Genomic DNA, 26,688 nt, shown 5'->3' with positions numbered 1-26,688 from the left:
AGCTCCAAACTGCAGAAGGGACCAAGTCTGGGCAAACAGCTCTGTTGTCTGTCGGCTTTTCAGTTTGAGCTTTCTATTGCCACTGAGAGGGGCGAGTTCTTGCACCGCATGGAGGGAAGGGCGCAGAGATGACAAAGCACTGCCCACATGGTGTGCCCAGGGAATGACGAAGCCCAAGCTCTTATCTGTGGGTCAAGTGATATGCCATGCGCTTACTGCAGTTCTGTGATTGCTCTGCACTTTGTGTAGTTGTTTACCTTATGTTAAATCACAGGGAGTCTGAGTGTTTTAATAGTGCCTGTGCTTTTCTTAAATGAAACATGAGAAGCCAAAGCCTTTCCTTGTTCTCAGTGTCAAATATTTAATCACAGATGGCAAAGTCAGGGCAGATTCACAGAGGTGTTTGCTTTTATACTGAGAATGCTTTCACATGAATACCATTTCTGTCTTTTTGTCATATGGGAATTCAGATCTGTCTTGTTTTCACTGACTCTTTTGTTTTCCTTTCAACTCCAGATCAATGTACTTTTCTTCTATTGCTTCTTCATCTAGATACACTGAAGCTTTGACAGATCCCAGCTACAAAGGACAGATTCTTACACTGGCTAACCCCATAGTTGGGAATGCTGGAGTGCCTGACACGGCTGCTTTGGATGAAATGGGCCTCAGGAGGTTTCTGGAGTCTGATGGGATCAAGGTAACAGTGGCAAACGCAGAGCTGATCAAAGGGTGGTGCTAGCAGCCTAAATGAGTGTGAGTGTGTGAGTGTGTGTGTGTGTGTGTGCAAGAGTTTACTGGCACCCTCACAGAAGTTAGAAGGAATCAATGATGCTCAGCCTTTCTGTTTCTTCTTCTGGATATTGTCCTTTGGAGGAATGGTGGCAAAAGGTAATCCATCTTGCCTTCTGAACCAGACCATGTGCTGTCTGAAAGCAGCGTATTTCCCATCAGTGATAGACATGCTGCAGTTTTTGTGAACTGCTGTCCTGGATGGCTTTTTTTCCACATTCCCTTCTGCCTTATATTTATCCATGTTTGCCCAGGACTGGTTGCCACAGAGAGATCAAATGGCAGTGAGAATGAGAAGTTTCTGTGTGCCGAGACTTTTCTCTATATGTCTGTACTACCACAAACAAGGGAGGTGACAGTTGTGTGGAGAAGGCCATACGTACTAGTGCAGGAGCCAGTATTTACACTGTGGTGACAGGGGATACTGGCTAGGAGCAGGGCTGTGTCCATGCAGTGGTGGCAGTACTGAAAAATGAAACAAAACCATGTAATTGCAGAACCAGTGAAATGCTTTATCTGTCCTGAAGTGAAATGACTCCTTTATAAGCTATCTAACTCCACTGGAAACTGGAGCTGACTTTGAAATGAAATGTCACTTAAAAGTGAAAAGCTTTCTTAAACAAAAAATGAATCAAAATAAAACATTTTGTCTTGTCTTAAATTTCCATTTTCTTTCTAACGAGAAGTGTTTTCTCAGTTCAATACAATTTGCAGCTTTGGTTACCTGGAAGCCACATTATGCTATTAATTTCCTAAGTAAAAGGGCCCAGGTAAAATCATGACAGAGCATGAAGTCTTTACCCCTTTGCCAGGTACCTGTTTTGTGCGGTCCCCCTCTGAAGACTCAGATTTGCTATCTTTTTGTTATATAAAGAGCAGCAATACCATGTCTGCCTAGCCTTGTGTCCTGTCTGTGACGTGCTTTGCAGTGGATGAATACTGAAAACTCAGAAGGTACGGGGCAAGTATAGAGTGATCCTTCAGTGCAAAATGACGTTTCTTCTCTCTGCAGGTTTCAGGTTTGCTGGCGCTGGATTACAGCCATGAGTACAGCCATTGGCAGGCTGCTAGGAGCCTGGGAGAGTGGTTGCAGGAAGAACAGGTGAGCAATCGAGGGGTAACTACATTATGAGAATGGACCTGTGTGTATGGGAACAGGGGAAAGAACTGCTGGCTTTGAGCTGGTTAGCACTCTTCTCCTCAGATGTCTTCACCAGTCTCCACTGGGCTCATTCTGTGTTCCTTAGTTCCCTGATTCTTCATCCATTTCTCTTTTTCAGGATGCAATGGTATTTCCAAAACCTGTCCAGAAGGAATGTTAATGAAATGGGGATATTTGGTTCTCCGTAAAAATGATACACCTTAGATTGTATTCTGTTCTCTCGTGAAATGTTTCTGTAGTGCTGCTCCTAGTGGTTGCCATGGTCGTAACCTCAAGAGATGTTAGCTGTCAGAACCCCACTGACTTGAAGCTGTGGGAGTCAAGTAGACTGCCACTGACTTGTGACAGCTGGGAGGGTTAAGTGCTCATAAGTAAAGCAAAATGGAGCTCAGAAATGAGACAGATACTTGCCACATGAGCTTTTTATTTTGTGCTTTTTAGTGCAGAAAGTAGATTTGAAGAACTAAGCTATTTGTAAGAGGGAATCGGTAGGAGAAGTGAAGAACTGGAAGTGAGGCAGCCTTGGTAATAGTGCTGCTAAGAGACAGCGCTCCTTAAACGAGTACATGTTCTTCTCAGAGAAGTGATCTGGCTGCCGTCTTCCTCTGTCTTAGCTGCGTGTTCTCTAACTTTATCCTTATCTTGTGTTTTCTTCAGGTGCCTGCACTGTATGGGATTGATACCAGAATGCTCTCCAAATTAATTCGTGACAAGGTACGATCTGCTTCCCTTGATCTAGTTGCATTAACCTTGCTATTGCTGGGCCCTTTTTCTAATAGTGGGGTAGCAATGCTACTGCTGGGCTGCCTTGACCTCAGATGCTACTGAGGTCCTCGTGCTCTTCCAAAGGCTCTGTGTCTTCTGTACATCTGAGGCAATACTCTGATCCCAGGGAGCCCCTTCTCCTTGGATCTGCTCTGGGTTTCCTGTTCTACAGAAGTGAACCAGCACAAGCTGATGTAAATGAAAGGCCTCAGGTAGCTGTGTCAGACTAGTGTGTCAGACACAACAGGTAGTAGTGTCAACTACATGTTGCCTCGGATAGTAACAGTCAGAGAGAGCAACAACTCTGTGAGATATTGTGGATATTAGTTCACAGACAGCACCACCTTTGGTCAGTGGAAATTCTCCTGGTCCTCAGAGGCAAAGGAATGCCTACAATAACCTAGGCTGGATTCCTCACTCAGGCTGGTTTTCTTTGGCTGAAGCCTGTTGTTATTTTTAATAGTCATTACTTTTCTCTGGTTTCCAAGAGTTGACAATTGAAGGACATGAGCAGGATTACGTTACTGAATGGAGGTTAATGGTAAGGTACATTTCACACTGGCTGAAACGGTGATCAAAGCCAGTCTGAATGTAAATGTGCCTTGGAGGCTCTTCTTTTGTAATGGATTATTTGAAGCTGCTCTTTTCTTTAGGTGATCAATTTGCAGTCTGCAGTCCAAGCCCACACCCCCTTTCATTCCACAGAGCAAAATATGAATGACCCAGCTTGAATAGAGGAATATTTGTAGAAATGAATTCTTATGGGAAGATAGGGTGTTGTCCTGCTGTTATAGACAGAAGACAAGTGCAGTTTAATACAATAGAAAGTGGCAATACATTTTCTACTTTCTTGAGACATTCTGTTTAATGGATCAGTGTTCCTTTCATCCAAAGTAAACATGCTTTCAATGTTTATCCTGTAACTTAGCAGTGTATGATACTAATGCCCATTATACTGGGACTCTTGAGTGGTATTGGTTTATGGCTTCTAAAATAGTGCATAATGTAGCCTTTTCTCTCAGTCTTCTCAGGTTGAAAAAAACAGCATAGTATTTCACTCCATGTCTATTTTTAAATTGGGGGTGAGGACAGCACTTCATTATGATAAATGCAGAAATGAGCAGTGACTTGTTAAATTGGACTCTAAAGGTAAATGCAGGGCACCATTTAGATGAATAATCTGGGAGCAAGGTAAGACACAGGGTTCCTATTTGAGAGCAATGGCTTTAGGGCTTTTTCATCAGCATTTATGGGACTGACTGCATGGTGGCACTCAGCAGCTTCTGTGGTTCCCAAGAAACTCACTTGTTTAAGATGATGCTGACCTTTTCAGCTCTGCTCCACGCAAAGCAGCCTGGAGTAGCTTTTGGTGTAAGGTGCTACTCAGGATGAGATAGGATGTCAGCCACTGTTAAGAGCAAAACTCTGTCTTTAAAACTTACCCTTAGTAGTGCGCATGGCAATGCAAGATGCTGACTCTTTCTTCCCCTAGGAAAATGGCAAGGACACTTCAGGTATGGCCAACTGTGGAAGTATCTCATGGAAGTATTGCTAAGCCCAGTGAGCAGTCCTGGTGTGTGTGCTGGTCTGATATCCACAGGGAAAGCTGAGTTTAACATGTTTTATCATGGAAGTGTTATGTGTTAAAAGTTACAACAAAACATTGATCTCCTCTGTTTTACTTTCCCCTTCCATCCTTTAAAAGTTCTGTATTGTACACCCTGTCCCCATGCTGAGAAGAGGTTCACCCTATGTTAATCCCACTCATTTCAGGAGTGGGACAAAGTCAAAACAAGGATTTTTCCACTGAGAACTTTAATGAGCAGAAGGTGGAGAAGGATATGCTGCTGGCAGAGCAAGTCCTAGCTTTTGCAAAGTGGTAACAGCAATAAAGAGTAGAACTTGCTGGAGGTGATTTTTTTTTTTTTTTTTTTTTTTAAAACCAGCTCATTCAGAAAACAGCTGTGCTGACCTGCCTCCTATACAACTTTGCCTTACCCCACCTCTGCTGCCTTGTAGCTATCCACAGGAGGTGGCTGAAGTGGGTTTCCAAAACCAAAAAGCTTCAAACTGCTGTGTGGATTACTCCCAGATCTACACAACAGTTATTTAGGGATCTGAATTCTGATCCTCTTGGAAGGCAACCCATTTTACCATCACTAGACAGCTTGCTAAACTGCCTGTTAACAAATTTTACTGCTGACAATTCCTTTCTCCTGAATGAAGGATTTTAGACAGATTTTTGATACTGAGGTAGGCTCATAAACTTCTGAAGATGCTAGAAATGGTTATAAGCCGCCAAGAAGCCATCTCTAAACAGCTGTTCCAGTTGCTGTGCCTGTCAGCACCTTGTCCGAGTGTTCACAGCTTCTCCTTTGCTAATGCTTTGTTGTTTACTGGTGTATTTCCACAGGGCACAGTACTTGGGAAGATCGAATTTGAAGGTCAACCCATGGAGTTTGCAGACCCAAATAAGCAAAACTTAATTGCAGAAGTTTCAACAAAGGTGAGAAGTTCTTCTGTAGTCCCAGGGCTGTACACTCCAGGTAGTAACTGCTCCCCATTTGCTCTGGGGATCATCTAGTCTTTCTAAACAATCTGGGGACCTTTTCTAAACCATATACCTTTCCAGAGCTTTGAAGGACTATCAGCTCAACATCATCTTCATAGAATCCCCATGGCTCCTTAGTTGCAGTGTTGAAGACGTAAAATGAGCTGTGTTGAGCTGGATGTAGTCTGAACAGTACTCTGATTGGAGGATTGTGTGTTACAAAGACAGGATTGAGAAGTCTTGGGGATACAGTTAGACCTAGTATACGGTGGACATTTTCAAACATAAGAAGAATAAATAAAAAGAATCGTTGCTGTCCTTAAATTTCAGGAAAGCTCACAATAACTTTTGATAATCTGTGTTCAGGCATAATTTTGCTGAGGTGATTCCAGAAGATATTTCTAGATTTCAAAAAGAGACCAAGTTAGGAATCCCCTGGATCTAATATTACTGGCATTAGCTGCTTTGCTATAGATATGTACAGAACAGCAGTTAAGTTTGTACTCTGTTAGCTGGGCATGCAAACTATGTTTGACCACAAGCTGAGAAGAACGTTACAAATCACAAGGATGTAGCAAACCAGGCCCATACTAAAAATAGTAACTATTCTTGTTCCAATGCAAGGGCTAGCATCTTAAATTGTAGACTCTTTGGGGATTTAATTGTGGGATAAAGAGTGCCTTGGGTGCTTAATCCCATTGACCGAAGTGAGAATTTAGTGTATGAGTCCCTTTTACAAATTCCATGCTTACTATGGTGTTTGCAGCTCCTTCAAGATCAGCGAGGCTCTGGAAGAGCTCTGCAAATAGTTGCTTGTGTACTGTTCTGCACACAAGCTGGTGTGTTACTGGCATGAGCGTGAAGCAGTCCTGAACAGACTGGTTGGTGAGCAAGTGGGAATTTGAAGTGCAGTCTCCATCCAGGCTTGGATTTACAGTAGAATAATAGAATCATTTGGGTTGGAAAAGACCCTTAAGATCATCAAGTCCAACTGTTAACCTAGCACTGCCAAGTCCACCGCTAGACTATGTTCCTAAGCACCACATCTACACGTCTTTTAAATACCTCTAGGGATGGAGACTCAACCACTTCCCTGGGCAGCCTGTTCCAGTGCCTGACTACCCTTTCGGTGAAGAAGTTTTTCCTAATATCCAACCTAAACCTCTCCTGGCACAACTTGAGGCCGTTTCCTCTCATCCTATCACTTGTTACTTGGGAGAAGAGACTGACCCCCACCTCGCTACAGCCTCCTTTCAGGCAGTTGTAGAGAGCAACAAGGTTTCCCCTCAGCCTCCTTTTCTCCAGGCTAAACAACCCCAGTTCCCTCAGCCGCTCCTCATAAGACTTGTGCTCCAGACCCTTCACCAGCTTCGTTGCCCTTCTTTGGACATGCTCTAGTACCTCAATGTCCTTCTTGTAGTGAGGGGCCCAAAACTGAACACAGTGCTCGAGGTGCAGCCTCACCAGTGCTGAGTACATGGGGACGATCACCTCCCTAGTCCTGCTGGCCACACCATTTCTGATACAAGCCAGGATGCCATTGGCCCTCTTGGCCACCTGGGCACACTGCTGGCTCATGTTCAGGCGGCTGTAGACCACCACCCCCAGGTCCTTTTCAGCCAGGCAGCTCTCCAGCCACTCTTCCCCCAGCCTGTAGCATTGCATGGGGTTGTTGTGACCCAAGTGCAGGACCCGGCACTGAGCCTTGTTGAACATCATACAGTTGGCCTCGGCCCATTGATCCAGCCTGTCCATACCCTCCAGCAGATCAACATTCCCACCCAACTTGGTGCCATCTGCAAACTTACTGAGGGTGCACTCGATCCCCTTGTCCAGATCATTGACAAAGATATTGAACAGAACTGGCCCCAGTACTGAGCCCTGGGGAACACCACTCGTGACTGGCCGCCAACTGGATTTAACTCCATTCACCACAACTCTTTGGGCCCAGCCATCCAGTCAGTTTTTTACCTAGTGAAGAGTACGCCCATCCAAGCCATGAGCAGCCAGTTTCTCCAGGAGAATGCTGTGGGAAACAGTGTCAAAGGCTTTACTAAAGTCCAGGTAGAGAACATCCAGTAACTAGTTAATAGTAGTAGTAACTGGTTACCTGGGATGCCACTGGAATTTATAAACCGCCTTGCAAATCTCACCAGCTCATGCCAATGCCTCCACTGTATTTTGAAGCCAGGGCCTTTTTGCTACACAGAAGGATGGCAATTGCTTATTGAGGTTGTGATCTATGATTGCAAGATGCAGGTGGAGCCATTTTGAGCAGTAACTCAGAAATAGGTAAGGTTGCTGATGCTAAACTCTGCAATTACTAAGACAGAATTACTGTAAAGATGCTGCAAATAGCTTCTAAAAGGGAGATATAATAAGATTAACAGAGCTTTGGTGGTCTCATTATGTTTATAACTTCATTTTATAGGCTTAAAAAGCAACATCACAAATAAAGCTGAAAATGAAGTAAGCTGTTCAATGTTGGTAATTACTGGACATGATAATCTATCTGTTGCCAAACAGCTATTTTCATGTAAATCAGGATACAGTAACATCAGGAATCTGCTTATCAATTGTACATTAGGAGTGATTGATATTTTTATTGTTTTTTTTTTTCCCCCTGCTTTTTTTAGATGCTAGTGGTATGGACTCTATTTGCTAATGTTGCCTATGCAGGGCAGTGAATGTAGAAAACTGCCAGTGTTTTGCAGAAACTTTTGTCAGAGATGTATTTTGGTGCATGTGATGGTCAGGGTCCCAAAGCAAATAAGAGGTATTTAACCACTTGAAGCTAAAAGGTCACTTCTATCCACACATACAGCCCCATGTACTCTTTTTATTCTCAGCACTATTGCCAGCAGGACTCTTCCTGACTGCTGGCTCACAGCCTTCCCACATCATCCTTTCAGACTGGGATAGTTTTTTATAGGCTGTGCAGTGAACAGATGAGGGAAATCCTCTGGCTTTAGAAGGAATATATTTTAACAGTTCCCTGATCCAGTTCCCAGTCTGGTTTCTGTCTAGACATACTCTTGCTTCATAATGTTTTGCAGATTTTTAAGTATGGATGTTGTGAGGGATTGAGGGGTCCCCAAAGGTCCTTTTAAGAAGGAGACTGGGTTTTTCTTAAGGGACTCTGGCACATGACACTAAGTTAGTGTCTGTGAGAACTGGACACCTATAATCTTCTTGAGATTTTTGAAAGCCACCTCCCAGAAGCCTGAAAGACAGCAGGTAGAAGACCCATACAATTCCTGTGCAGTGATACAGTTCCACTGCGGACTGTGGAAGTAGAATCCACTTATGTATTGGTGGCTGTGAAGATACTGTCATATTTGATGTCAAGCACAGCTTCATATCAGAAGCCTTGAGTGATCTAACAAGAACCAGTTTCAGTATGACTTCCATTCTACTCATTCTCAAAAAGGGATTGTGGGATACTTTGCCATCTGATTATGTAGTGTGAACTACAAGATATGTTCTGATACAAAAATCTCCTTTGAGCATTACACAGCAGGAGTCACACCAGCAGTGGTAACACTGCTGGCTCTGTGCTGAGTCGTGTCCTCAGAGGTGGAGTAGGGACCATTGGTGGTTCATGTGTTGCAGCCTGAAACCTTGTAGTGAAGGGAGGTGGCTCCTTGCATCCCATCTCTTCCACCCTTGCTCCTGACATGGCAGTAAGTCACTCCTGATGATGATCAGAGCTGTCCTCACATAGGACATGCTCTTGCATCCTAAAAATCTCTTCATCTTAATCTTTGAGAAGATAAATGTTAAAACAAGAACCGAGTTAGGATAACACAGAGGGAAGAGTTGTAATATTCTGCTAATAAACTTCATATTGGGTTCTCTGTAGAGGGCATATTTTTCCTTCTGGCTGGTTGTAATCCTCCTATGAAAAGATTCAGTTCATCACCCAGCACCAGGCATATTGGGCATGGATTTTAGCATCTTTTCATAAACAGGCCCAGCTGTGAAATATGAATGCCAGGGAAGCTGATTAAAAGGGAGATAGTTAAAAAAAAAAAAAAAAAAAATCGGTTGTGTATTGCACAAGAGAAGATCCACTTTGGATAAAGTACACTTAACAATATCAGCTTTCAGAAGCTGACAATAACTGAAGGTAAGCACAGAGTTTGTTTTTAGAAGGAAGAAGGCTGCCTTATATGCTTATTGATGAATAACATCCCAGCCTGGTGCTAACTGCAGTCATGTAACAGGTAAAATAATTCAGCAAGCTTCAGAAAGAAGCTGTCCATAAATAACCTTAGAGCAGTGCTACAGCTGTCTGTCAATATGTCTGCATGTTGCAGTATCAAGGCCCATATAACACAGTGGTTTGACTTTGCTGTCTTCCGTGCTGGTTGCGACCAATAGATTAGTGAGTGTACGAAGGCTAATGGTCCAGACTTGGGACTGGGGATAATTTACTTTGTGGAATGGGTTAAGGAACAGCAGCTGGAAGAGAAGTGTTGTGTGATATGTAAAACTGTCAGGTCCATATGAACATAGGTCATGCTCAGCGGTGTGCTTGGCCTGGTCTGTGCTGCTGTGATGCACTAGAGGTCACTCATAGGATATCTCCAGCTGTGCTATGCTTTGGTCTTACTGTGACTGGAGGGTCAGGGTGGTGTTTAATGTGATGGATCTGTAGCTGGTGTGAAGTAGCCTTGCTCCACTGGCATCAGCAGGATAACTTCACTTCAGTTGAAAATCTCTCGCCGTGTATCTGGCATTTCTCTTGGGCTGCAGTAATCTGTGAGAACTGGCTTGCTGCTTCACTGCTAATGAGGTGAAACACGGAAAAAAGCTTGTCATTAGCTATGGAAACAAGTGATTTCCTAGGGATTGCTGTTTCTGCTGTAATCAACAGTATATAAAAGAGCATTATAACTTCTACTTTCACAGAAAAATGAAGGAAGAGCTAATGTCTGCAGTACTTCTGGAGATTTCCATGTAAATTGATTGTTAAGTACCAGTTGCTGCATGTTGGTGAAAAATTCTACTCCTCTTCCCTGTGTTTTGGGGGTGGGGGGTGATCTGTCATTTACAGCATGGTCTGTCTTTTTATAGGAAGTCAAGGTTTATGGTAGAGGAAATCCAATTAAAGTTGTAGCTGTCGACTGTGGGTTGAAGCACAACGTTATCCGTCTGCTGGTAAAGGTAGGTCAGTGCTTTATGTCCTTCACCTCCTGTTTTGCTTTGGTAAAAGCCTCACCTGTATTCACTAGCCGTCCTTCCGCCTAGACACATCCATTCTAGCAGCATTTTCCCTCCTAAAATGAGGTACAATTTTTAGGATGATTTTTATGGACTGGGAGGTGTTTTCTGAACATGTTACACTGTATTGAGGTGGCAAGGAAAAGGACCTGTGCAGCAACCTCTCAGCCATGAGAAGAATTCCGAGAAGGTGAGCTTTAAAAAGAGAAGGCACAGTCTCTCTAAGGAACAACCAAGGAAGGTTAATCCAACATTGTCAAAAATAAATAAATGGGGGGAAAAAATTTTGCAGCGGGCGTGGTGAATGGCTGACACGGGCTCAGAGAAGTTGTGAAATGCCCATCCTTGAAGATACTGAAAACTCAACTGACCAATGCCCTCAGCAGCCTCCCCTAAAGTTGAAGTTACCTCTGCTTCCTGAGGTCCCTCCAGCCTGAGTTATTCTTTAATTCTATAATTTTGTGAAAATCTTTTCCTGTTGTTGGCACAGTGGTGTAGCAGTCCTTGCTTCTCTAGGCACACAGGAGGAATGAGGCGGTGTTCTCTCATTCTCTAGATATATAGGGTTTCCCTGTTTCTGATTTTTAGTTAATGTGGATGTTCATCCCATTTCTGATGTGCAGAACTATTTCTGGCATGTCATAGAACGAGGCTGTGAAGCCGTATCTTAGCAGTTAGGATGAATGCACCGTGTAAAAGTGAACATATTTTACATGTGTGCATACATACTTATTTTGCATTCCATTCGTAAGTTTTGATCTTATTAGTGAATTTCAGACAAACTTGACAAACACTGAGATGGCTTAGAGAGACCAAGTCTACCAGTTTTGTGAAAATAATCTGGGCAGAAAATGGAGAGAAACCTTGTTACTGTCCCTGGCAAAGGAATGACTGAAATCCAAACTCAAGCTCTGGGACATGAGAGCATGGGGACAAACTCCTGACACAAATTCATTTGTTCCCCTCCTCCCCTCGTTTCTTGTTTCCTTGTGTTTTTCCCAGCGAGGTGCAGAAGTGCATTTGGTTCCATGGGACCATGATTTCACCAGCATGGAGTATGATGGGCTTATAATTTCTGGAGGTCCAGGGGATCCCATGAAGGCCCAGGAGGTGATTCAGAATGTCAGAAAGGTACAGTGTAATAGCCATAGGCTAATTATTCTTGTTTATTTGCCTTTTTTTTGTTGTTGTTTTTTAAGTGCCTGAAATCTACACAGTTGGTTGTACTAACATGTTACGGACCAAATGTCATTCAGTCATTTGAGCTGCCTGGGGTATTCCTCATGTTGGTCCACTGGGAGTTGTCTCCAGATGAGTATTTACAATAAGGCTATACAGACCTTGGTGAACAATACATAGTAAATATGGTTACCACAGTTACCTTACTGGTGCCTTAAAGTACCCTGTGCTCTTTCAGGACCTCTGTGACCTTATGAAAGAACAGCCTTGATTTCACAGTGCTCCCATTTGAAATATGTCATGCACAAAATGGCTGTAATGCAGAGTGTCATTGCTTATTCCCCTCGAGTAGACTGAGACATCAAGCTGTGCTCTGAGGCTTTCCTCTGAAGTAGAGGAGAGGAGGAAACTTTCCTTTATAGGCTGTTGCACCCTTGCATTCAGCTTTTTCCCAAGTCTGTGTGGCTGCTGTGAGGGAACTAGCATGGTTTATGCTGGGATTGGCGAACAGAGACACTCAAATATCTCTTGAAAACCTTTTCATTTTAGGTCCTGGAGAGCAATCGCCCGGAACCCTTGTTTGGAATTAGCATGGGGAATCTAATCACTGGAATAGCAGCCGGAGCTACTTCCTACAAGATGCAGATGGCCAACAGGTGCGGCAGCTCTTCTGCTTCCCAGGACACAGATAGACCAGCTCAGCATAGCAAAAGGCCACAGGGCAGCAGTGCTTTGCTTCTGAACTGCCTTAATGGGAGCTAGCATGGCAGTAACATTACTTCATTCCAACCGTTCTCCTTGCCTTTAAACTGCCATGTCATGCATTGCTTTTTTTCAGGGTGTTTTGAAACTATGTGATGTAATTGATCCCCATCAAACTGAAGGATAGCAAAGTTTCTCCTAGGTTTTATCATTTTGAGATTGTCTGCCAGTATTGAACAGCTATTACTGAACTACTGTGTATAGCCCCACGGTTATCAGCTCCTCCTAATTGTGGCATTTGGACACATCTAGCACTTCCGCCCCCTGTTCTCTGATCCTTTGTCTTTCAGAGGACAGAACCAGCCTGTCCTGAATGCAGTGAATGGACAGGCTGTCATCACTGCTCAGAACCACGGTTATGCCATCGACAGCTCTACCCTCCCACCTGGGTGGAAACCTCTCTTTGTGAATGCCAATGATCAAACGAATGAGGTGAGCTCAGGCTTTCCAGATACTTGCACATAGCAGCCTCTAGTGAGTGAAGGCTCCGTCTCACTTTATTTCACCTCCTGGAAGCTTGCTATCAGATTACAATTAGTTATCAGGACTAAACTTGACGATCTGACCATCTACTTTACTTGGGGCTCTGCCTTACAGCCCAAAAGGGGGTGAACCATTACCACTGTTCTCCATACTAGCCCAAAGTGTAGGATTGCAACAGCGACCTTATGATTTTCCTTGAACAACTGCCTTATTAACCTCTGTGATTTCCCTACCATTGCCAGTGCTCACTCAGTTACCACTGTCTTAGGGCTTGTGCTGCAGGTGCGCTAGCCTGCGTCACTGTTTTATTGTGTTGGTTCTGTGTTGCCCAATGCAGAAAAGGAATATTGTTGCAGTCTGATTTGGTCTGTTATTGTAAATAGAATTCCAAGGACTAAAGTCATGAGAGAGAGAGAGAGGCAGTTACCTCTAGAGAACACCTTACAGGATCTAAGGTAGAGGTCTCATGTCAAGTGATGTCTATATAGGGAAAAAAAAAATTAAAAATGCCTGGCCTCTGGAGGTTCACAGCTGAACAGGGAAAAGCATAGGAAAGAAACCAATATCCCATAGCTCAGTTTTGACAAGGTCAGACAGACATTGAGACAGATCTCAGGCTTTGTAATTGCCCATTTTAAATCTTGTCCATTAGGCCCAGTGTTGTACAAGTCAGTGAAGTCTTGTTATTTATCAGAAAATCATTGAAAAGAAGGTATTTTCAAAAGCAATTTCCCCCACAGGAATATCCCTCTCCATTGTTTTGTACAAATGCCCCACATCAAGTCTGGCAGATTAAACAGTGCTTTTCTGGCATATCCTGGCTATGCTGTGCAGGATCGAGGAGCAGTAATTTCCAGCTGATGGTTTTAGAATAAGTTTGTTGTTTGTCAGTTGCCATTTTCTTTATCCTTACAGATGTATCCAAACAGAGACAAATGTTACCAAACAAGATATTAATACAAAAAGCTTGCAGCTGTTTGGTTCAATTTTTGAAATGAGTTTGTTTTAGCTGTGTTGACAAACTGAACCCTTTCATTCCCAGGCCTCACATGTTTGCTTTAGTTGAAGATTGGAGACAAGTGTGATGGTGCTTTTGCGTAAAGCAGGTGATAAGGATGGACATGAGTCTTCTGGATCCAGAAGCATGACATTCTTTTCTGTGAGCTAAAGGACCATTTTTGTGAGCCCCAAAGCAGCATTGGTCTCCTAAACATTCATTTAGGGACAAGGAGCAATATTGTTTTAGCATGGGATGCACAAACAGGAACAGGGTTGAATGGGCTCTCGTATGCAGACTGTTGCATTCTTCTGTTCGAAAGAGGAAAAAACATTTCTTGTGACTGGCCTGACCCATCACAGCTGGACAGGGCCAACACAGGTTTCCAAATACTGACAAACCATGGAGTGAATATTTTTAAAAGATATGTGTATGTAACTAGAAGTAACATGAGCATTCAGGGAAAATGTGACAGACTGATGACATTCTTTACTCTGAAGGCAGAAACTCATACCATAATGGATCAGCTGTGGTCAGCAGCTCATCTCTCATCCCTGTCCTATGCCAGCATCCCACGCTGCAGCTCTGGATGGCACTGTTGCTCTATAGGAGCTGTTGGGACTCCTTTGTCCATTCCTCAGGGAAGCAGGTTGTATCAGGACTATTTTTTCCTGGGTTGCCTCTTGAGGCACTTCTCTACTTCCATCTGGAATCGGGGGCCATAAGCAATGACAGCTACAGGCTGGTGTCCCAGTGGACCATGCTGCTTGATGCTATCAGGCCATGCAAATGAGAAGTCTGTTTTTCCTGGCTCCAACTGAAACTACGAGCACTGTCTCCAAACTCAGTTTAGGTCATTCATAGCTATTGTTTGTCCAGAGCAGTGGTCCCACTTCACCACAGGCTTGAAAACAACCCAGGACAGAGATCACGTGCAAGACCCTGTATCAGTATTTAGAGTGAGTTATGGAAGTCAAGAATGTGACCCAAATCCATCTCTTCTGTACCAGAACCAACCAGATCAGGATGGTAAAACCTTTCGTTCCATAACAGACTTGCACAGCAAGAAAAGATCACCTTGGACATGTTTTTCTTCTCTGCCTGGTCCAGGATTACCTCTGGAAGGAGACTAGCCTATCTGCTCTGTTAAGTGCTTACAACTTAGTAGTGTTTACTCTTGTAGTGGAAGTGATGTCTCCACTATGCTGCTCGTCCACTCACAGCTCAGTGGGTTATACAGGCATTGAAGCGTTAGCAGAAGAGCAAGAGGCTCAATGACTCATCAGATAAGACATTGTTTGAAGACTGGGAATGAAATGGGTGTAAATTTGGCAGCCCCTAGAAACACGCCAGTCCTTTGGCCTTCAGTGCTTACAATGGAAAGGTGTGGCTTTCTGTTCTCTTGCCTGCTTGCAAGGAGGTGTCTAAGATGACTGTTTTTATTCCTGCAGGGAATTATGCATGAGACCAGACCGATTTTCACAGCACAGTTCTACCCAGATGCAAATCCTGGGCCAAGAGACACAGAGGTATTGTATGAGAGTTGATCTGGGCTTGCTTTCAGATGGCCTAGCGAGTGCAGATATGTATCAGCTACAGTGACAAGTCTTTATGTTGGTGATGCTCCTAAATCTTGGTTTTGGAAATGTTGGGATCCTAACAGAGAGCCCAGTCGTGCATAGGTTTGTGTCTGCTTAGCTTGATGCGTAGCTAATTACAATCAGCAACAAGGCATCTATTGACTTCTGTGCGCTTCGGATCAATGATTCCATTCACATGATGTGTATGCTTTGAGTCCTGGTGGGATTATTTGTGTGTTGGAAGTTACTGAAGTGCTTAAGCCTTTGCAGAATCAGGCTCAAATCTCTTGTACCTGGGGTGATTGCAAAAGGACAAGGATTTTTATCTTAACAGAAAAAAATACTAGACAGATGCTTTGTAATAAAATCATTAATTTTCTAATACATTTTAGTTCCACTTTCAAATTTTGTAATTACTGTAGAGTTATGTAAATGGATTCACACTTCTTCACTCTGGTTCTCCTAGGTGAAATGAAATTTTAATCCCCCATCTGTGACTTCGCACAAATTCCATAACAACTGGTTGTGTAGTCACAGAGTATGACTAAGCAGCAACAGTGGATATGGAAAGCAGAAGAGGCTTGTCTGAACATAAATAAACTATTTAGCATTTCTTGAGAGAGGAAGAGGGAAGAATACATAGAAGTGCTTATTTTAATCTTAATTTGATGATGTTAATTAAACCTGCAAGTAAATCTCTTGCTATCAAGAGGTTTCCTAGCAATCTGATTGAATAGTGAATCTCAGAGAACTGAAAACAACCCTCAGCTGTGTCTTTTCCAAGTCTGTGCACTCCCACTGCTGGAATGGGTTTAATAACATAGTGTCTATCCTTCTAGGCTTGCAGGACCCATCCATACTCTTTCCATAGGTGATTCGCAGCAGCCAGCTTCAGGGGCTGTGTGGACAGAAGCTCTGCAAGTGTGGGGCCAGGTGGGGAGCCTGTCCCACTGTGTGCAGCTGCCTGCATGCCAGCAGTGGTCATTGTGGCTCCCCTGCCTGGCCTGGCTGGAGAACACTTTTCTTACAGCTGCTCTGGGATCTCCTCTGGAAGGACAATACTGATTTAGCACAACTGATGTTTAGATATATCTGTTCAGATCCCAGCATTGTAGCAGCTCCATTCCAGATTGTTCCCTTGAGCTAGTTAAGTATATGGTCTTCTGTATTGTAGCTTTTAATGCGTACTCATTCATTACACTGCCAGCCATACACAAGCAGAGCATGCAGACGTGATTGATAGGTGTTTTCTTCCTGATGTGACCTCACTTTCTTGAATGCAGCTTTGTCAGATATGTCAAAGTTGTTAAATAAATTTCAAATAATGATACTCTCTTCTCTGATGGTGTAAATCTACCTTCTGAAGGCAGCAGAGCAGAGTTAATAGCTTAAGCTCACAAATGGCCTGTTTTTTCCTTCTTTGCTTGGTATTTGTTTAGTTCCACTTTGGTGATTAAATACGTGTGCTTATTTTTCCTAGTTCCTGTTTGATTCATTTATTTCACTGGTTAAGAGAGGGAAAGGCACTACCATTTCCTCGGTCCTGCCCAAGGCTGGAGCGACAGCTTCCAGAGTGGAGGTCAGTGTACAGATACTCATTATTCATGCCTGTCAGTGAGGCTAGGAGCTTGTTAATTCCTACTGAACCCATGGCACAAAATGGCACAAAAAGCTGACCATGGAATTCAAAGGAGGCTTCCCTTACAAAAGGCCTGTCTCACAGTCATCAGGCATCTCTTGTGTTATTAACTCCCTTTTCTTTGAGACAGTTTTAAGATCTGACGTTTCATGTATTTTTCTTTGTAGTTCTCCCAAGAAAGGTACTCTCATAGCAGTGTGTGAGGTGCCCTGGGATAATCTGGACATGAGATTTTGTGCCAGCAGCATAATGTTGATGCTCCGTTGCTTAGCAAATAAGTCTGAAATTCCTTGCGTGAGCTGAATTTCATACAGTTTTGCTATCTGAGAAGGCAGCTGGACTTTGTGGGCAGCCAAAGTGATGCATGGTTGTCTATAAGCACATGATAGAATTAACATGTTTATTGTATGCCCTATGCATAAGTTATGTGTTTCTCTCACTAGAGATATATGGGAGAAGTCTAGTAGAAATATTCTTAGAAGTAAAACTGCAGTGGCTTTGGAGGCGACTTTTCTTCTCTTTTTAGAACTTATGTTTTGTAATTTAAGGCTGTTCAGTGCTGCACAGTCTCTGTTCATTTCGACATCCACTACCATAGGACTGATTTTTTTCATGCTGTTTGACACTTCTAGGTCTCCAAAGTTCTCATTCTAGGATCCGGGGGTCTGTCGATCGGTCAGGCAGGGGAATTTGATTACTCTGGATCCCAGGCTGTGAAAGCCATGAAGGTGAGAGGATACTCTGAAAATACTAACCTCAAGTAATTTACTGTCCCTTCTCACAGCTAACTATGATTATCCAACTGTAGTATCACTGGGGCAGGGAAGCTGGTGAGAATAAATGACTATAGGGAAACGTAGACGTTTTTTGTTTGTGAATTTGTTGGTTGAGTGATGTGAGTTAACCACTCAGAATTACCTTCCGAAGAGAGACATTTTCGACGTTTCCATTGCAGTCTTCAAGCAGTTTGTTATTTGTGATGTGCGACTGGTCACTCCAGGCTTGTCATATTGAATGAAAATGAAGAGGAGGAATAGGGTCAGCTACACCTGAGCTGAAATTACTGAAACTTTGTGATATGCCAACACACTGCAAGGCAGACAAATAATAACAACAGCTGAACAGTTGGCTGCTGTCAAGACTGTTATGCAAAAGATTTTGAATGCCTTATCAAGGCAGTTTTTCTGAATGGTATTTGTTTTAAATGGGATGAACTTTTAAAAGTTCATATATACCAAATTTTGTTTCCAGAATAGATTCATAGTCTTGAAAGGAATGAATGAAAAGTCATTCCTTTGGATGAATTTTGTCCAGTAAACTTACTACCCTGTTTCTGATGTTCCCTTTCTGAAGCTTGGAGAGCTGTATTATTCTGAGGCAAACAAAAATGCATGTGTACTTCTATATGTGCCTGAGAAATGCATGCATTTAAAATGGTGTTTGTGCTGAAGCAACCTGTGTAGTGCGCTCATGTGGTGGGTTTTGGGGTCTAACGTGCTCTGGCTGTTTCATGCTGTAGAAGTGGAAAGCACCTAGAAAGGGTGTTAGGGGAAAAGCTCATGCTAGGAGAAGGTGTAGAAGCATAGCAGTATTCCTGTGATGGGGTTATTACTGGTAATGTAACAGTTACCTGGGCCCCCTAGTTCATGTCTAACCTCATGTGAAGAAGGAGGAGAGCTTGTAGAGGTCTGTCTGACAGATTCAGAGCAGATGCAGCAGCTGTCTTCAGATGAGGTGATGATTGTGAGTGGCTCTGAGGCTGTTCTGACGTTAGGGCCGATCTATTCCTTTGCTGACCCTGGAGTCAGGGAAGGAACAAAATCGATTACAGTAATCTTAAATATAATCTGGGGTTGCTCTGGGTTGGTCCCAGTGTTACAACACATCTCGTATTGTATATTCTTTGTTTGTGTCCTGTATTGCTATTCCTGGCTACTAGTTCAAAGTGGCCCTGTCATCAAGAAAACAAGAACAAGTTAGGAGTAGAGGATCCCAGAGTTGGTGAGTGCAGATAATGACCTGAGTTGGAAAAGAGGCATCTCTCTCCCTTTTTTTTTTTTTTTTTTTTTTTTTCACTTTCATCCTTCAAACACAACTCGGGTTTGTGGAAGTTGGGTTTTTTTAATCATAAATCTCCCTAGCTTGACCTCCCACAGTGCCCTGTCCTTTCCCGTGGCCACCAGCCAGTTACTCTGATCTGCAGGCTAATCAGCCATTGCAGCGGCAGTACTTGTGCTTCCTGACCTTGCCTCTGGCAGAGTGATTTACAGTTGCATGCGGGAGAGAAGGCGGTTGGTCAGTGGCTGCCTGGGGAAAGCTGCAGAGCATGGGTGGGAGAGAACAGAGACAATTAACAGGGGACAAGAGAGATTTCTTTCCCCTTAGACTTCTCCTGTTGTTTTTTGTTTTGGTTTGTGTTTGGTTTTTTTTTTTTTTTTTAGTAAATAATCAATATGGATTCTCACTGCTGGATGTTCTGATTCATTCTGCTAAGTACTGCTGTTCTTCCTAGTCTGTTGGATGCTGATTCGTTATAAGAAGATGCTGCTGTTAACATTCAGTCCTATACAGTTAAATGGGTGCCTCTTTTTAAGAGTAAAACCCTGTGGAGCTGGGACTTCCCCAGTCAGTGAATTTATATTTGCAAGAATGTTCATCAAAGGAAGGAACATCCTCTGAAGAACAAGACCTGGAAGCATCTGTGAATAACAGAGACGGGCTTGTGGTCATTTGAAAAACCTTCTGGATTACTTGCAGTGGGGATTCTCCCAACTAGTCTGAATACAGGTGGATATTACACAAAAAGAAGAATGGAGCCCTCCTGGAGTATTATTACTTCACTGTTTTAATTAAGTTGTAACAAAGATCTCCAATCAGGATGGGTGGCCATTGTGCAGAGTGCTGTGTGCTTATAAAAAATTAAAAAGGCAGAAGTTGAAGGAAAGGGTTGCAAGGGCAAACAGCAAGTGGATTAAAATCCAACATCCTGAACAGCTGGGCCAGAGGATGTGATATCAGTACAAAGTGTCTCTCGTAACACAGTGAGCATTAATTCTCTCGTTAATTATCTTCCTCATCACTGCTAGCTGGTCCTTAAGACACCTTGCCCTAGATAAGTAGAAAAGAAAGGGCTGAGATGTACACATGCTCCAGCTTGTTGTAAAGTGATATATTTCTTACTCCTTCATTCAATACAACAGAATTATAGCTATGAATTTCTGAATACATTTATTAAAGAAGAATGTTTTGGTTAGAGATCTACCCTTTTTCCTCAGCACCACCATGAAAACTACCCAGTTTGGGGTCATTTGTCTAAATCCGAAATATTTTCCATAAGGGTTTTATCTCTTCTTTCTCTGCCCCACACATTTCCAAGGAAAGTGTGCTTCAGTGAAAAAAAATCCAACTTTTCATGGGGAAAAAAGGTCAGCAGAAATTTACAGCCAGTCTTTAAGGCAGTATTTTAAGTTATCAAAGGAAGGAAAAGAAATGTTATCCAATACCTGAACTGAGCAGTCAGAGCTTTGAGTGAGAATCCCACTGCTGCAGGTGAGCTATATATTTGTTCCCCTGAAACCAATGGGTCAAGCAATCACAAATTTGAAACAAACATGGAAAAACCCTATGGCATTTTCATGCTTGTTGTGAACTGGGGAAAAATAGCCATTTCTATACTGGTCCCAGCAACACTTCTGTAGCATTTGCATGAGGAATGGCTGACTTAGCCTGCCAACCTTCTTCCTGTTTCTTTTAACTCTTTTTTTTTTTTTTTTTTTAATCTCTGATCACAGTTCCTGTTTTTAATGAGAGCCTTCGTTGTTGTTTCTTAACCTCTGCAACTTCCATATAGCAAGTCTTTCTCTTAGAATGTATTTTGCATCTATAATTAGCACTGTTTGCAAATGGTTTGTTTGTTTGTAGCAGTTTATTGCCTTACAAGAAGTTGATGGAGATTAGAGTGAGTTCCCATAAAAATGAGGCTACAGCCTTTGCACTTCCCAGTCCACCTTTTCAACAAAGGAGTAATACATTGTTCTTTATCTGCTTGTGGTTGATGTGTTTTTTAAGTTTGGCCACATTCTGGTCTTATCATTAGTTGCAAAACTTGGTTGGCTTCCTCATTACACAGTAATATTTCAAGAGTGAGGAGAGTTGATCTGCCCAGCTCTGACTCAGACTTTTCTATTATTGAGCAAACCGTAGTGAACTTCTGTCTAGCCAAAAGAGTGGCAAAACTCCCACTGGTATAGCAGGAAACAGATAAACTTTATTATCACTCTATCTTAATTTCTTATCTGTGACAGAGAAAAACTGTGTGAATTTTTGGCTAACCTTTGTCTTGCATATAGAGGCAGTGTTTGTCTTTTAGTATGTGCAATACTAAATAAAAAGGTTATGAGACAAGATTTTTAAAGTGATAAAGGAAAATGAAAGTATCTTTATGGAAAGTCAAAGCAAATAATGTATGCTTGTACTGTTACTAGTCAGTACAAAAATCTGAGAACTACTTGGATACCCATGATCAAAGACTTACTGCTTGTCAAGAAAAGATTGATTTTTAATTAAATTTTTTTTTTGCTTTGTCACTTTTAGTCTGACTTCCAACAGAAGACAGACAGGACTATGCTGGAGTTTGTTCCTGTTTCCCCTATGTTACTCCTAAATATGTTAAACGATCTCAGCCAAATTTCTGAATCAGGTGGGAATCTCCATTCTGTCAAGATTCACAGACTGGCAGAGGCACAAAAGTCAAGAACTGGCGTTAGCTCAGCCTGGTACAAGATATCAGAAATCCCTTATGGGAGAGTACATACGGAACCAGGCTTTCTAAATTCTGCTGTTGGTGAATTGCTTGTTGAACCCCATCTCTCCTTGATGCTGCCTCTGCTGTTTGCTGCTGCTGCTGTTAGCTCTTTTTCCAAATATGCCTCATTTTAGTGCAGTTTTTCATTTTTCAGGAAGAAAATGTGAAAATTGTCCTCATGAATCCCAATATTGCTTCAGTGCAGACCAATGAGACTGGCTTAAAGCAGGCTGATGCTGTCTACTTCCTCCCCATCACTCCACAGTTTGTCACAGAGGTCATCAAGGCGGAGCGTCCCGATGGATTAATTCTGGGCATGGGTGGCCAGACTGCCCTCAACTGTGGTGAGTACAATACAGGTGCCTTGGCAGGCAAACTCATGGTTTTCACCGTGGTTCAGCAGACTCTATTTGTGCAGACGTGCAAGACCCATGTGCCTCATATATTGCCCTGGTTACTAAGTGATAAAGGCAGAGATACTGACCGTGGGGGAGTGAGTAATTGCTAAGCTTTGAACATTATGTCTAATTACTGGTTTTGATGCTTAAAAGTAATTCATATATCCTGCTTTGCAGCTTAAGTCGTAGTTACCATAGTTGAATTGAGGATATTCGGACCACTTTGAGGCAGAGATCAAAAGGAAAACTTCTCTTCATTTAGCTTCTTGCAACAGTATCCACCTGTGTTGCAGATGATGGCCAAGCAGTAACTTTACTAAGAGACCCAGGTTTCATAGATTTTAGGACAGAAACTTCCATGTTATGTTTCTGAGTTCTAATACTGATAAAGAATAACAGAATTAACTGTTGATGAGACCAGGCAAGTTGTCAGCTAGTCAGAGATCTGCTTGAATACCTTCTTCTTCTTCTACTGTCAGTCCTCAAAACTGTGGCTTTGTTTGCTCTGCAGGAGTGGAACTCTTCAAGCAAGGAGTCCTGCAGGAGTATGGTGTGAAGGTCCTAGGTACATCAGTTGAATCCATCATGGCTACAGAGGATAGAAAGCTTTTTTCCGATAAACTGACTGAGCTAAATGAAAAGATTGCTCCTAGCTTTGCAGTGGAATCGGTAAATCAGACAATTTTGAAGATGCAATTACTATTACTGTTGCCCATTTGAGTTATTAAGAAAAAAATTTTTAGTTTTGTTGAATGAAAGTTAAATACAACTGTGGATACATGGTTGTACACTTTCGTCAGCACTCCACAGTGGTTGATGCTGGTTCACCATGATTTAAAATGGGTGAAAATGCAATTAAGCCCTTGGAAAGCCTAAGCTAATTTGTCCTTTGATAAGAAAAGTAAATTTGGTTGGGGTGACTTCTGTACTGCAGCACAAAAATATAAAACATTTCAGTGGCTATGTTTTTTGTTTGTTTGTGTGTTTTTAAATCTTACACAAGCCATTTAGACTTAAGTTTTCAGGTCCTCAAAATCAGCAGTACTGAAATCCTTGTTGAGGACAGGAGTGTGAAAACAAAAAATTGGTTCAGTGGGAAGGCCTGTTTGAGTTTGGAGGAAACCAAACAGGTCTTAAACCAGGATGTCTGTTGGAGGGGTTATTTTATGCTGAAGTCTGAAGACAGACCAGGTAAGGACATTTTCCATGGAAAGTCAGAAAGGAAGTCTACACATAACTAAGGACAGAAGTCACCTCCTTGAGTCCATGTTCCGGTTTTCTGCTGTTTGGCAGAGCAGAGCAATGTTACAAAGCCAACTTTTATTCTTTTCATTTTATCTTCAGACAGCTTAGTGTCTTACTGATGGGATTTCCAGTTAACCGTGTAATCAGAGTTGAAGACTTTATTCATCTTAATTGTTATCACATCTCTGAAATGTGTTCCCTTTTTCTTTAAGATTGAAGATGCTCTGAAGGCAGCTGAAAAGATTAGCTACCCAGTCATGATACGTTCTGCTTATGCCCTTGGTGGTCTGGGGTCAGGCATATGTCTTGATCAGGAAAGTTTGCTGGACCTTGGTACGAAGGTACGTCTGCAATTGCAAGCTCTGGGAATAGAGTCTGGACATCTGATTTTTTTAGGTATTCTTCTAATAGTTACAGACACTGGAGTTGTACATACCCTACCTTTCATCTTATCTGTAAAATGTTATCCTGATTCCTTCTGATGTCCTCTTTTCATAATTCCTGCTGACTTGGGTAATGAAAATGGTTAAATGACAGATCTGTTAAATTCATGAGAAACAAGTCATAATTTGAGCAATTTTGGTCTGAAAAGAAACATAGTGGACTATATTCACCTACTTTCAGGAGTAAATGGCACATGAAAGATGTCAAGGAAGTTGAAACATTTGAAATGTAATATCAGAGACAGAAGAGCTGGGAGGCTTGGGCCTCTGCTGTGTTTCTGTCTAAAGATGGTATTTTTGCTAGGTTAAAGGCTCATGTAGAGATTTAACAGAATGACACTTCATAATTTGACATCCACCAGCTGTCTCTGGCTATGAAGAGACAGCTCTTTTTCTGTAGGAAATCTGGGATTGTTTTTTATAAATTTGCTGTGAAAAGTAAATAGATAATTGGGGAAAACGAAACAAAAGCTTTTTTCTTTGGCAAAAATGCAGAATTTTAGGAAATAAATCTCTACCAATTGGTCTCTCAAATCCTTGGTTTTGTCTTTTCCTGATTTGGTGAACCTCTTAACCTTTCGTGTATCTCTAGAAAGAAATACTGCTGATGCCAGTAAGAGCTGTATGTGAAAATGACTTTTTTTTTTATTCCTCCACACTGCTGTCATGCAAACAGACTTTGGGTCCAGTGTACTTAGTGCTGAACAAATATTTGCGCAGGCAGTGTCTGTCGCAGGGAGGCTCGGTGGACAGGACTGGCAGATGCAGGAGGCGGCAGTGGGTACAGTAACCCCATCTTACAGATGGATGGATGAGGTTGGAAACACTTTGCTTGCCCAAGCTCACGCATGGTCTGTGTTTAGAGAATACAGAAATTCACCCAGAAACTCTGGGAGTGCAGCTGTCTGAAGGGTTTATATCAAAACATTTTTCAGTAGGAAAACCTGGTTTTGATCAGCATTTCCTGGTGTGTGGTTTTTTGTTTTTTTTTTTTTTTTTTAAAAGTGGTTTTGAACATCTCCGTTTTTCCCTGAAATCTGTAAAACAGATGCTCTTTATAAACATCTTATTATCTGTAAAATTTTAGGAGTGGCGCAGTTCATATTTTTCATAAATTTTTCATGTTTTTGAAACTTTACATTTTTTCTACCAAAAGTCTGATTCTGTTTTACTTTCTAAGTAAATGTTTTCATTTTCTCAAAAATTATACTAAAAGAGCTTCAGCGTTTTCAATGGAGAACAATATTTTAAAATTTACAGTGAAAAACAATTTGAGTCTTGTTGAATTAGCTCAACTTTGGACACTCAGTTTCCACTGGGCTGTGGAAATCTGTTCTTTTCAGTTATGAAGAAGATCTGTAGTAATTCTGTGAACTGGATTTTCAGACACTGGACTTTGAATTGTATATAATTCAGATAACTGAACACCTACGGATGTTTCATACCACTGCTAGTTGGAGTAATCTGGCCTTGAGTTCGTGTCTCCTGGTTCTGTTCATTTTGAGTGAGCAACAGACAGTAACACAGGAGCAGCATAGATTGTTTTACGTGTGGCTAGGTGTTCCCTGCAAATTCAGTGCCTGCTTAGGCCAGGTGTGAAGTGCCACTCCTCAAACTATTTTTTCTTTTTCTTTTTTTTTTTTTTTTTGTGTGCGAGTTTGGCAGCTGAGCTAAGGGCAACATTTGAATAACAGCTTGAGCTAACTACAGAGGGGACCAGACTGAAGACTGATTCATGGGCAGCATTAAAAAAAGAAGCTTTGCTAAAGGATGGATTGATAATGTGCCTGTTACTTTCTAGGATTTTAAGCGAGAATTGATTAATGTTTTCTATCTGCTAATATTAAGGCCATTTATTCACTTAGATTATACTCATTTACCAACAAACTGTATTTTTCATTTTTGTCTCTTGTGCTGAGGAGTGCTTTCAAGATTAGTTTAAGAATAAATCACAAATCTTGCTTCTGGTTAGTATGCCAATGATAAGCAGCATTATTAGTGCTATTAATTATGTAGTGTTTGCTGGCACCCACGCTCCCCATCACTTAGTCATTTAGCTTTCTGCAGAGTTCTCCTACTGAAGTCCGTGGGGCTGCCCACATACATAAACAAAAGCATGTGTCTGTTGCATGATTGAAGCCTTAGATATTTTTATATTCTTATTTGTTATTTATATGCCATTGCAAGCTCACATGCCCTGGCTTTTATTCCCATCAGATCACATAAATATTTTCTGTGCCTTTCAAATGAAGCTAATGCAAAATTAAAAAAAAAAAAAAAAAAGAGAGGGAGAGAAATATAAAGTACTTGTCATCGGTGCTATGAACTTCGCTTATCTTCATCTTTCAATTTTCATGTTGGTCTGGGATGTCTGAAGATAAGCCACAGAAGTCTTAAATATGGAACATGTTGTAATATATTTTTTTTTTTACTGTTCATTTTCCCTGACATATTCCCAGGCATTTGCAATGACTAACCAAATTCTGGTGGAAAAGTCAGTTGTTGGCTGGAAGGAGATAGAGTATGAAGTTGTGAGAGATGCTGCCGATAACTGTATTGCTGTCTGCAATATGGAAAACATTGACGCTATGGGAGTCCACACAGGTAGGCTTGGGCACAGGGTAGCTCACTGGAAATGGCTTGTTAACTTTTTTTATGCAGTGTC

The 26,688-nt window shown here is 42.0% G+C and overlaps 1 protein-coding gene across 1 annotated transcript in view; it reads left to right on the top strand.

Moving 5' to 3' along the window:
• Window positions 1–26,688, top strand: part of CPS1 (carbamoyl-phosphate synthase 1) — a gene marked incomplete at both ends in the record, with an annotated part of 94,877 nt that overhangs the window by 11,820 nt on the left and 56,369 nt on the right. Inside the window, 15 exons of the mRNA XM_082312098.1 lie at window positions 553–697; window positions 1,802–1,891; window positions 2,609–2,665; window positions 5,130–5,222; window positions 10,347–10,436; window positions 11,496–11,624; window positions 12,222–12,328; window positions 12,725–12,866; window positions 15,366–15,443; window positions 16,975–17,073; window positions 17,766–17,861; window positions 22,092–22,281; window positions 22,847–23,004; window positions 23,793–23,921; window positions 26,483–26,627. Coding sequence (XP_082168224.1) covers window positions 553–697; window positions 1,802–1,891; window positions 2,609–2,665; window positions 5,130–5,222; window positions 10,347–10,436; window positions 11,496–11,624; window positions 12,222–12,328; window positions 12,725–12,866; window positions 15,366–15,443; window positions 16,975–17,073; window positions 17,766–17,861; window positions 22,092–22,281; window positions 22,847–23,004; window positions 23,793–23,921; window positions 26,483–26,627 — 1,748 coding nt within the window. The remainder of the gene's footprint in view (window positions 1–552; window positions 698–1,801; window positions 1,892–2,608; window positions 2,666–5,129; window positions 5,223–10,346; window positions 10,437–11,495; window positions 11,625–12,221; window positions 12,329–12,724; window positions 12,867–15,365; window positions 15,444–16,974; window positions 17,074–17,765; window positions 17,862–22,091; window positions 22,282–22,846; window positions 23,005–23,792; window positions 23,922–26,482; window positions 26,628–26,688) is intronic.

Source organism: Platalea leucorodia, assembly GCF_965183815.1.
Source record: "Platalea leucorodia genome assembly, chromosome: 5".
NCBI lineage: Eukaryota > Metazoa > Chordata > Aves > Pelecaniformes > Threskiornithidae > Platalea > Platalea leucorodia.
Note: the sequence above shows the minus strand (reverse complement) of the source record. Positions and strands in the feature narration are given on the sequence as shown.